The sequence below is a fragment of the Natrix helvetica genome, assembly GCF_964273705.1.
Source record: "Natrix helvetica genome assembly, chromosome: 2".
In the NCBI taxonomy this organism is placed as follows: domain Eukaryota; kingdom Metazoa; phylum Chordata; class Lepidosauria; order Squamata; family Natricidae; genus Natrix; species Natrix helvetica.
The window spans coordinates 142,928,895-142,941,191 of NC_138552.1; the positions used below are offsets into that span (position 1 = coordinate 142,928,895).

The following is a 12,297-nucleotide window of genomic DNA, read 5'->3' on the forward strand; positions in this document are numbered from 1 at the left end:
ATTTGTAATGGTTTCTACAAAATAATGGATAAGCAAGCATATGCTGCAATATATATTTGTGATTGTGATTAAGAAAGGAGATAACTCAAAGAAAGGGAGGGTAGCTGAAATTGGTATTTCAGCAAGAAAGTGTGGAAAAAGAAAACAATTTAGGAAGTTTATATTGTTTGGACACATATAACTATAAGACTCTGTTATACACACACACACCCAAGTATAACGTCTGTCTTTAAAATGGCATTTACAGCCTACCTTTTTTAAAGGTCTCATTCAAGAAATGTATGTCTCTTACATTTTCACAAGACTTTCCCCTTACATGACCCACACCTGACCTCTCACAAGATCCAGCACAAGACCTTCACCAGACATGACCCACACCTGACGCCTCCTCACAAGACCCATCACTAGATCTTCACCTGATGTGATCCTACCATCACAAGACCTACTGATAGACCCACATAAAGCCCTTATAAGCAGAAGAACACCAACACTGACATTTGCTAAATTCTGTTGTTACCTAGTCTGGTAATGAAACATTCAGAAACCAACCCACAAGCTCAGAGAACCATCCTCATCCTCCACCCACAGATATTCACCACTACTGCAATCTTACTTTATATCACATCCTTATAAACAAGATTTCATATGATTCTCATCCTTCAGGATTCGGTTTCTCTATTTTTACACATTGTATGTATACTTCTGTTATTTTTACTTGAAATGGCCACCAGCTGGCAATGCCATGGACAAGTTTGCCTGTTTGGGATTCATCAGACATACTTAGCCACAAATCTTTCTAGGAAACTCAACATTCTATTGAGAATTGAACTCATGATTATATATAGTGCATTAGTTTTTATGAGCCCTCAAGGCACTGGTATTTAGCAGTGTTACAGGAAGGGATATATGGAAACTCTCTTTAGAATTGTATATAAAGTCTACTTCTTCCTTTTCTTAAAGGAAGATGATCTGTGTATAATGGAAAGTAGATAATATGTAATCTAAAGTATATACCAGTCTAAAGGAAGTACTTCAGCTCAATATTTATATATATTTAATATGGCAATGACAGAAAATAATAAAAATATATAAATAGTCCATAGTATAAAATTGTTTGTTCAGTTGTGGATTCCCTGTTTGTCTCTAGTTTGATCCTTACAGGAAATTGGGTAATGGACCTTCTTGTTTTCTAACCCTGGGTCTTCTAACATGGTGTCCACAGATACTTGGATACCCACCATGTTCCCTGACTTTGCAGATTACATGTTTAGTTCAAGCATGAAAAGCCATGGCCTCTGGAAAAGTAAAATGGATGGATGAGGGTTTTGATAATCCAATGCATTTTGTGGGTACCTGTTGGAGAACTGGGAATTCACCCTAACTAGTTTACCTCAGAAAATTACTTCTACACAGAAGACCATTAACTGATTAAAGATAAACCCAACAGACCACCTTGTTCAGACATTGCTTGGCACCAGAAGGCAATAATCCTAAAGCATATCAACTTCATTTTAAGGCTTTCCTTGTATCCTTTACCCAAGTTCCTGTTTCTACCTACTTAAGAAATGCTGCCTTGTGTGATAGAGATCATGGATTTAAAGTAGGGATTAATTTAATTTTCAGTTGACTATCTTAGCAGGAAATCATACTGAATTTGGCTCCCCCCCTCCCCCATTGATGCTTGTTTGACAACTGCAATTATCATAATTACTGGGTTGGTAATTTCAAACATTTTAAGCAGGATTGCTGTTCAAGCCAGGGACTTGACTGGAGCCTACAGAGAGAAAGAGAGAGAGAGAGGGAGGGAGGGAGGGAGAGAGGGAAGGGGGGGGTTCTGTAATGATATCTATATTAAATATTTGCCTTGACTGTTACCTGTAACCAGGGACGTGCGATCAGGGGAGGCAGGGGAGGCAGAGCCTCACCGCTCTCATCATGAAAAGAAAAAAAAAGGAAAAGGGAAAAGGCACACGTGGTCCGATTCCCTGCCTTCCTGAGTCAACTTGAAGGGGACTGCAGAGCGGGCTCCGCCAGCTTGCGCTCCGCGGTCCCCTTCATGTTGACTCAGGAAGGCGGGGAATGGGACCATGTGTGCAGGAGGCTGAGGCTGCCTCAGCCTCCTGCACATGTGGTCCCATTCTCCGCCTTCCTGATAACGTCACCAGCCATAAACCTCACCGCACGTCACTGTAACGTTTAGCAATTACAAAGGAAGCATGGCGGGGATTCAGAAAAAGTGCTAGTTGGAACATAATCTGTCTAGAGTCACAACAAACCTCAATCTCCTCTTAAAGTGCAGCCAACAATTTTTCAAGAATCAGAGCTACAAACATCAGTTGATTTGATAGATCAACTTGAATAGCTGTTGTTACAGATCGGTGAGGAACCTTTTATTGATCTCACAATTCTGAACAAGTTCCTCAGTGCTCCTTCATTTTCTCTGCCTTCTCTCTCATCAGAGAAACACAGGTGGCTGCCGGGAAATACAGTAGCCTTGAAAGGTTGATTAAATAAATGAATAAACGCCATAGCTCTTGAATTACAAATAGATGCCTGCTTTATAAAGAATTTCATTAGAGAAGATTATAAGGTCAAGTTGCTATGGGAGTAAGGAGAGAATTATACCTGCTGAAATCACTCTTACTATATGGTTAGCTAAGGCCTACTTACAGTATGTTATTTTTTTGCTCTGGGAATGGGGCTTTTTTGTCAGTGGAAAAAGGGCTCACACTTTAACTACCGAGAATATCAGGAAACCTTTGATGTAAAAGCCAGATAAATATTCAGAGAATGAGATAATTGTAGCAATTCAGAATGAAGATGAAATTGCAGAATTGATCAAAATCCTCACTCACGGGGAGTAAGTGTGTCAGCAAGGGAGGATCCACTAGAAAAGTGAGCCCAGTGTTACAGGTCACAAGGATATTCTGTTTTTGTTGAAAAACACTTTCTCTTTAAAGTGGAAAGAGTGGTGAGGAGTGAATGGTAAGCCTACAGCAGTTTCACATCAGTGGTGGGATTTAAAATATTTTAAACTGGTTCTGTGGGCATGGCTTGGTGGGTGTGGTAGGGGAAGGATACTGTAAAATCTCCATTCCCACCTCACTCCAGGGGAAGGTTACTGCAAAATCCCCATTCCCTCCCAATCAGCTGGGACTCAGGAGGCAGAGAATAGATGGGGGTGGGGCCAGTCAAAGGTGATATTTACTGGTTCTCCAAACTACTCAAAATTTCTGCTACCGGTTCTCCAGAACGGGTCAGAACCTGCTGAATACCACCTCTGTTTCACATGGTCTCTGCTGAATCTCCCTCTAAGGCAACGATGAGACGCGATGGCCGATGCAAGATAACCTTTATTAACTTGAGTAACAATGAACAGAACAAACGAACAACGCAACCCCCGCCTGACAGCTATTTATACCATAGCTTTCAGACGGGTGGCCAATTGGAGGGCTGTGATTGTCCCGTCAGCCGGCAGGTGCACCGCAGCCAATAGGAGCTTCTTCCGCATTTATTGACAGGCACCGGTTGACTCTCCAAGGACAGTCTCATTGATCGAGTAGGTAAAGGTTGTTCTTGACTTACAATGGGTCACTTAGCAAATGCTCAAAGTTGTGACAGACCTCCCCAGTGCTACTTACATTCCTGATTCATAGTTCTAATGACTATCCCTTTTCCTCTATGGTCACATGATAGCTTTTTGGTTATTTGGCAACCAGCCATACAAGCCCATGATTTACAGTGAGGGTTTTTGTTGTTGTTGTTGTTGAAAATGCCCATTGCAGACAATGGATTCACTTAATGTCTAGTGTGTTTGCAATAATTTATTTAATGACTGCTACAAAAAGGATAACATTGGATGTGGTCCAAAGGGTGGCACAGCTTATATGACTACAATTCTGAAATCAATTATGGTCATAAGTCAGGGACTGCCTGCAGCGTCCATATTACCGTAAATATAATGGAATTCTCTGAACCTGAGAATGAATATTTGCAAAATATTGCAGAACCAGACAGCTGTAGATTCCTTCTTCTTTATCAGGCATATAAGTAATAACATCTCGCTTCTGTCAAGAGGCAGTTAGGAATATGATAAATTAAGGCTCCACTTTAAACATACTTGTTAATGCAGGAAATGGGGGCTGATATCCACCTTCCAGGACTCTGTTAATGTCATTATTTTTTCTTTGCAATAAATCTGATGAGATTGAATAATCATCTATCTTTCTTAGTTATGAGTACCCTGTGGGTGCTCAACATTAATATTTTCAACACAGAAAAGTTTCTGTGTTTACACTGCAAGTTTTGAGCCATTATGCATGATTGCTGAGATACTTTCTTGTGGCTTTCATATCAGAAATGCAATTATTTATCAAATGTGTTCTTGTCCCTAAAACAAATACCTTACATTCAGTGGCTTTGTACAGATGAATAAATATTGTTTTTGTTCTATGGATTAGATGCAGTTCCCCATTGTAGAATCTCTTTTGGCTGAATAGTACTACATCTGTGGTGTGTTATTGTCTTTGGACATTACATAGCAATTATCTTGTGTTTCCATTTTTCTTTTTTTTTGGCATATTTAGAAACCATAGATATTTTTCCATTAAGAGTAGGCCGAAGTTAAATCATGATAGTATTATGATAAGATATTCAAACAATGTGTTTCCTTTTTTAAAGTGGACTTAATGTGTTTAGATTTAAAAATAGAACGTAGATTTCTTTGTTTAGAGACCTTTAAATAAAAATAGTCCATAGATGTCTGAGCTGCTTATAAATCTCTTTTAAATAACAGCTACACATTTTTTTCCATCAGATGGCATTGCTTAATATTTTCAGACAGTTGCTACGTTTCGTTTGTTTTTCTGACTCCATAAAATATAATGAAATTCATACCTTCCAAAGTTGCATTTCCCTTGCCAAAAGCTAAAGTCCTCACTTCCATATTGGGCCTGGATTTTTAAAGATCTCATTCTTTTATAAGATTAACCATTCATCAGGATTTCTGTAGCTAATCCATGCGGAGTTTTCTAAATGCCAACAGTCGGTAATGCAATGTCCACGTTCGTTATGCTTTTTTGGACACAATTTAATGATTGTGAATAGGTGATGCTTTTTGTTAACACAATCACATATCTGAGCATAAGACAATCTTACCAAAAATACCCTGGTCAACTGTATTGGGGCAATATTTTCACATGGCTGCACAAACTAAAAATAGAAAAGCACCTGGATATAGACATGAAAAAATTCTGCTTGGCTGCTGCCCTGTGCTTCAGGAGGGGGAAAAGAATCAACCTCATTTTAGCCTACATTTTCCTCTGTTTAGAACAGGATGGTCAGTCTCTCAGCCAGGGTCATATTCAGCCTCAGGGACCCCCTCTTCTGCCATTTGGAGATGGAATATACTGAAAAACATTAATGCAGGGAGTTCCAACCTCAGCTACTTTAAGACTTGTGGACTTCAACTCCCAGAATTCCTCAGCAAGCCCACCATGCTGGCTGAGGAAATCTGGGAGTTTGAAGTTCACAAGTTTTAAAGCAGGCGAGGTTGGAGACCCCTTCTTTAATGTACAGGAAGTTTTTCAATAAGTTGAATATCATTTTTTTTTTTAAAAAAAAAGAGGTGGATAGTAAAACAAAGTTTGGGGGAAAGTTCCACTTAGGGGCAACTGAGATGTGTTAGTACAGAGATAAGCTCCTACCGGTTTGGACCGGTTCAGCCGAGTAGGTAGTCACATGGCCTGCCACGCCCCCGAACTGGTTCTATCGGCAGCAGCGCCATCTTGATTTTCAGTTCTGTGCATCTTCATTGCAAAATTTTTATTTTTTCTCCCTTTTCTAACGTTGTGCTCATGAGCAGAACTTTTTAGGTGCAAATATGTGCCGAACCGGCAGTAATGCCGGTAGCACCCCCCCCCGGGCTTTCCCTTTCAAAAGATAGAAAGATCATGGCCACCAAACGTTTGCCCAGCCCTGATTTAGATAATTGCCAGGATTCAGATGCCCAGGAAATTGCCTGATATTAATGTCATTCTCTGGTCCCAAGGGTGTCTCAAGTATTACAACATGAAACCTTATAAGGTACAGGAATTCTTGGGCTTGTGTGACTGGGAGATGGCTGTTGAACATTCTTCCCATGTTGTTTTGGGCTGGTCTTGGAAAAGTAACCCAAACTTTATGCTCCCTTTATTAGAAGCAGGGGTGAAATTCAGCAGGTTCTGGAGAACCGGTAGTGGAAATTTTGAGTAGTTCGGAGAACCGGCAAATACCACCTCTGGCTGGCCCCATAGTGTGGTGGGAATGGATATTTTGCACTATCCTTCCCCTGCCACGCCCACCAAGCCACACTCACAGAACCAGTAGTAAAAAAAATTGCATTTCACCACTGATTAGAATGATTCCAGGCAGCTACAATCAGGAATATTGGAGAAACTCTTTCCCCACTTCCCTGGTATCCTAAGAGTATGCAGGTAATCCTCGACTTAACGACCACAGCTGAGCCCCAAATTTCTGTTGCTGAGTGAGACTTTAGCTGAGTTCTACCCCGTTTTATGACTTTCCTTGCCACAGTTGTTAAGTGAATCACTGCAGTTGATATTTTAGGAGTTCAGTTTTAAGTGGATCTGGCTTCCCCAATTGACTTTGTTTGTCAGAAGATTGCAAACGGTGATCACATGACTCTGGGGACACTGCAACCGTCATAAATATGAGTCAGTTGCCAAGTGTCTGAGTTTGGGATCACGTGACCATGGGCATGCTGCAACAGTTATAAGTGTGAAAAAATAGTCATAAATCACTTTTTCCCATGGCATGGCTAACTTTAAATGGCCACTAAATTAAATGTTGTGTTGTAAATTGAGGACTATCTGTACTTGATTACCACCTGAAGATTAAGTGAGCAGTTTGCATTTGAAACTCCCATGTGCAAAGCGAATGTGGCCCTTCGCCATGTTTGTAATGTGTAGAGGAAGACAGGCATTTACTACAGGTAGTCCTCAACTTACAATGGAGCCCAAAATGTTTACGGTTAGGGGAGAAATTTGTTAAGTGAGTTTTGTTCCATTTTACGACATTGTGAGTTAAGTGAGTTAAGATAGTAACCTGGTTGTTCAGTGAATCTGGCTTCCCCATTGACTTGGCTTGTCAGAAGGTCACAAAAGGGGATCACATGACCCTGAGACACTAGATCAGTCATAAATGTGAGTCAGTTGTCAAGCATCTAAATCACATGACCATGGGGGTGCTACAATGATCTTAAATGTGAAAAATGGTCATAAACTCTGCTGTTGTAACTTTGAATGGTCACTAAACAAATTGTGGTAAGTTGAGGACTATTTGTGCTATGACCCGGGGCGTGAAGTAGAAGTGAAGTAGCACAGCAGTAAATCTAACCAGCTGAGAGGATTCCAGGAACTCAGATAAGCAGTTAAACTCAGTGTTTGTTCCTGACAACCACCCCTCCCATTTGCCTCTCCTTTAAACTCCATCCCCAGGTGTGCCTTGTGAAGGGAATCAGGCGCCTTTCCTCCCTTGTAAGCTACGGAACCTACGTTGCTCTCGTCTCCGTTCTTCCCTGCATGCCCTAGGACAGTGCTTCTCAATTATTTTCTGTCATGCCCCCCCTAGGAAGAAGAAAACATTTCGCGCCCCCCCCCGCACGACTGTAAATAGTATCATTTGTCTATTACAATTATTGTTCCAAATCCAATTACAACTGCAATGATATGATATAATCCTTTCCTTGTAGGGTCCTATCAGCAGGATCAAACAAAAATACAGTCCAAATGTTTCCTATAAATAGGACATGTTATGAACTTTAATAGTGAAAAAAAATCAAAGTTCGAACCCTTTTAGATAAAGGATAACACCCACCAGATACAAGGAACTTCGAGATTTTCAAAAGACTTTTTAAAATGCTATTTCTGTTTCTTGGGATACCGTGTTTCCCCGAAAATTATATTTTTTTGACCCACGAAATATGGCCTTGGGCAGCAACGCAGCAGCCATGAGGTGACCAAGCTTATGAGCAGCCGCCCGGCAACCCCCCTTTCCAGCCGGGTACAGCGCCGCTGACCGACCTAGCAGTACCTGGAAGGCACCAAGCAACGCGAGCGCCTGTTCGCCGCCCTCTGCCTCCCGCGGCTCGGTGCCTTCGGAATGCCCCTAGGTGAATGAATGGGGCTCTGCATGGCTGGAGAGGGAAGTTGACAGAAAGAATGAAGAGACTTTTAAATGAATTTATACCCATAGACCACGTTCAGCAGTTTGCTTTTCCTCTCCCCGCTTGCGCAAAGGGCATCTGCGCTGCTGGCGCCGTCCGCCGCTTGGTTTTTTTTTTCAAAGCACGGAGGATGGATGCCGCTCTGGAAGTACGCTGTATGGTTGTACAATCTGCAGCCCACAACCATAGAGCGTACTTCCAGAGCGGCATCCATCCTCCGTGCTTTGAAAAAAAAAACCAAGCGGCGGACGGCGCCAGCAGCGCAGATGCCCTTCGCGCGAGCGGGGAGAGGAAAAGCAAACTGTTGAACGTGGTGGCGGGACCCCGCCTGTTGCTCCTGGGTCCTCGTTTGCACCCAGATGGAAAGGGAGCCTTCGTGCCCCCCTTTATGGAGCCTCGCGCCCCCCCTGGGGGGCGCGCCCCACTATTTGAGAAACACTGCCCTAGGATGAGGAGGGGGTGGGCCTTGGTCTTCATCTGAACCCCCTCTCAATTGTTCTACCTCTTCCCCTTCTCTGCCCAGCCTGACTTTGTCCTTCCCCAGTTTCTTCACAGCCAACAGAGCCACTCTCCCGCTCTCTGTCAACTGTTCATCTTCCCCCTTGGATTCAGACTCCAACGGGGGCATAACAACTTGTATCATGTCGGACTTGCTCAAATAAAATAAAAAAGGCATTTCTTTTTTGTTTCAGAGTGGAAGATGACTTTGAAAAGTTTTTGCAGGTGAGCTCTAAGCCCAAGCTTAAACCCAAACCCAACGTGGCATCTAAACCCGCAATACCTAGGAAGCCGGTGGTACCTGAGAAAAAATTCTCATCTTCTCCAACCCGAACGGGACAGCCGACGGAAGAGAAGATCCAAAGGATGGATGAGGTGGACATTCTCAAATACATTAAGGAAAATGAATCCCTCGGTAGTGCAGAGCCAAGCCTTTTCTGAAGCACTTGCCACAGGAGGAAGGTTTTCCATCGGCCACCTGCGTCCTGGATGTCTAGCATGTCCTTGCTTGCCCTTTTGATTGCTCCTTTGGCTCCATTGGTTTGTTTTAAAACAATGGAACTTGATATTGGGGTTAGAATTCTGCAAAAAGCTATGAAGTTTGCCACAATGTTTTAATTAACAATGCCTTGTTTTTAAGAACGTAAAAGACTGTGGCCAGAACTGAGCCGATAAAAAGAATGCCGCTAACCTTTGAGCAAATGGATTATTTGGCTTGAAAAGTATCAGAGGTCAGAATTAATAAAAGGAACTAGCACGGTTGGATTAAATATTGACACTAGGTTGGAATTGTTGTTGTTAAATAGAAGTTGTTCATTTCCAGATTGTTTTCAAAACTTCTTGGAAAAAATACCACTGAAGTGCAAGGAACATGCATAAAAGCATTTTTTCAGAGTCGTATTTCTTCTTTAAGGGTTATAATGCATTGAGTCTAGGATCCTTGGGAGCCTGCCTAAAGGGCTTTCTGTATGAATGGCCTTATTTGTGTCTCAATTTTCTGATCAGATGGTAGGTTTTTGTGGTACGCTGGAGCCAGCTTGAAATGTCTGCAGAACATGGCAGGAAAGCGTCTGCAAGAAATTCCAGAATAATGATGTGAATGATGGCTGTTTTTAATGTCTTTTTAATTTGGGAATAGTCCCATCCTCAGCGTTAAGAAGGGTGCTTCTTTTTGATGTTAAAGACTCGCATCTCTCATCATTGTTCGGTGGGAAGAAAAGTATCATTTGTTAGGTGCCAAACCCCCACCCCCACTGCTTATGGCAGGATTAGGAAAATGAACACCACCACCTCAGTTTTGATAGCTGAATTATATATGATAGTTGAGTTAGATAAGAGCTAATTAATTATTTGACAGCATACTCTTTTTATATGAACAGTCTGTGTTTTTCACTCAGGTGGCCCAGCCCCAACAAAGTGAATTAAGCCATAATACCAAATATTTGATAACTCGTTAACCTGTCTGGAATGCAAAAAAAGCAATTAAAGCACTTTAAAATGCGTACATGTTTAATGCATACTGTTCCATTTATAATGCTTTATTTTAAATAAAATGAAATGATGAAGCACTACTAATACAGTATTAAACATTTCCCTTGAGGAGTAAATAACAAACACAGCATGGAACAAAACATAAGGTGGTACAATAAAATTAAGGGAAGTTAGTACCGTTTGTTATCTTTTCTCATCTGCAATCAGAATGGATAATTCTCTCCTGTTGAAAGTCATTATTGTAAGGGGGCGATGAATAGAAGAGAAATGCACAGCAAAAGGGTGACCCCTACCCATTTGCCCTCTTTTCGTCATCCCTTTTTCTATTTCAAACATCCCTTTCTTCCATGCCAGCTGCAACCAACTCTTCTCAAAGGTCTATATTCAACACTTTTCAAGTATTTTTGACATTAGTCCTAAGAGGGCTGTATAACATCGCACCTATTCTAAACAGAACGGTATCCTTAAAAACAATCCCTAATTTAGAAATGTTATATTACATGCAGTACAGTACTAGACAAGGGGTGCCAAAAATATGTTAGCGTAGTTTTTCTAAATATAACTGGGTTAGTGCTGAGAAACATCTTGACTGCAGTTGAGTTATGGTCAGTTGGGGAAACAAACTGCAACGTGAGAAAGAAGTCAAGTAGATATAGACAAGAGAGAGCTGTGACCTTCCCAGATGTCTTGTGGGTTTGGCTGTGCCAAAAATGAGACTCCCTTGTTTCTCCAGCCCTATGCCATTGCCTGTTCTTCTGCCAGGTGGGAAGAGTCAGAATCAGACCAAATCACAGATAAATGATCCAATAAGAATACAGAATCAAAACTAGAAATTGTTGGTTGCACAAGCATCGTAGAATGTATGGATTTGTGACAATATACATTGGATTTGATCTCCTGTGATAATGTTGCAAAACACTTGATATCCTGAAGAATCTTTAACATTCTGTTTTTCCACAGGATATCTGATTTGTTCTTTTAATGTCATCATATCAAAAGGCCAAATAGAATTCCACAGATTTTTTTTCTCTTCAGTTTACTTTGGTGATTTGATGATAACCAAGTCAAATTGTTTTAAGTGTTTCTATATTTCCTTGTATTTTCTATAGAAGGCTTTGAATTTTAAAATAATTATTTACATTCACAGCATATTGTATATTGCCCTAAATATTTCATTGGAAACATATTTTACATAATAAAGTATATTTATGTGCTATATTTTGCCTTTGAGAGATGAGGTGGAATAAATACACAATAAAAGTTGTTGGCCTAAACTGGAAGAAAGAATTCTTTTACTTTAAAAAGAGTTATGTCAGATTGTGTATTGTGTACAAGTGATCTTCGACTTAAGGCCATTTGTTTAATGACTGTTGAAAATTACTCCTGACTAGTTTTCACACTTACAACCACTCTAGCATCCCTGTGGTCATAGGATCAAAATTCAGGCACTTGACAACTGGCATGAATTTATGAAGGTTGCAGAGTCCCAGAGTCATGTGAACTGCTCTGACCTAGTCTTCCCCAAACTACGAAGCAGACTCCTTGTCCCAACAAAAAACTCTTTTATTAATTTACTGTGAATTCTGCTCATTCACATCTAGCAAAGTCTTTTAAGGGTGAATTTACAGTCACAGACCTTATCTGTCTTGGAGAGCTGCCAGGCCGATATCTTCAAAGGAACCTCTGAGAGTCACGAACCAATTAAACGAACTAATTGTCTTCTGCAAACTCCACTCCCCTTTCGCTCCTCTCTTATTCCCTCAGGGAGGGGGCATTTAACGTCCACCTGTGGTCTTATTCCCAAGTTGGCCCTTATTCCTTAGCTGTTCCCTTCATCTGGCAACTCTGCGCATGCGTGCACATGGAACAAGCTCCAGCTGTTCGTCTGCCTCACTGATGTCTGACTCCGAAGGCAGCTGATAACTGTCAGACGGCCCCAACTCTGCCTCCAACACAGAGCCCTCATCAGAGCCTTCTCCAGACTCCAAGACTGGCTCATGTTCCTCCCCAACCTCCTCACTGTCCGAATCTGCCACCAGCTCCGCTGACCACTGGTGGGCCACAACATGATCATCCTCTGTAAC

General features: G+C 41.4%; 1 protein-coding gene across 1 annotated transcript in view; it reads left to right on the top strand.

Annotated features, from left to right (window-relative positions):
* HS1BP3 (HCLS1 binding protein 3) overlaps nt 1–11,481 on the top strand; it is a 50,286-nt gene extending 38,805 nt beyond the window's left edge. The window contains exon 7 of the mRNA XM_081943159.1: nt 8,917–11,481. Coding sequence (XP_081799285.1) covers nt 8,917–9,163 — 247 coding nt within the window. The 3' untranslated portion in view covers nt 9,164–11,481. The remainder of the gene's footprint in view (nt 1–8,916) is intronic.
* Nucleotides 11,482–12,297: the final 816 nt, after the last annotated feature.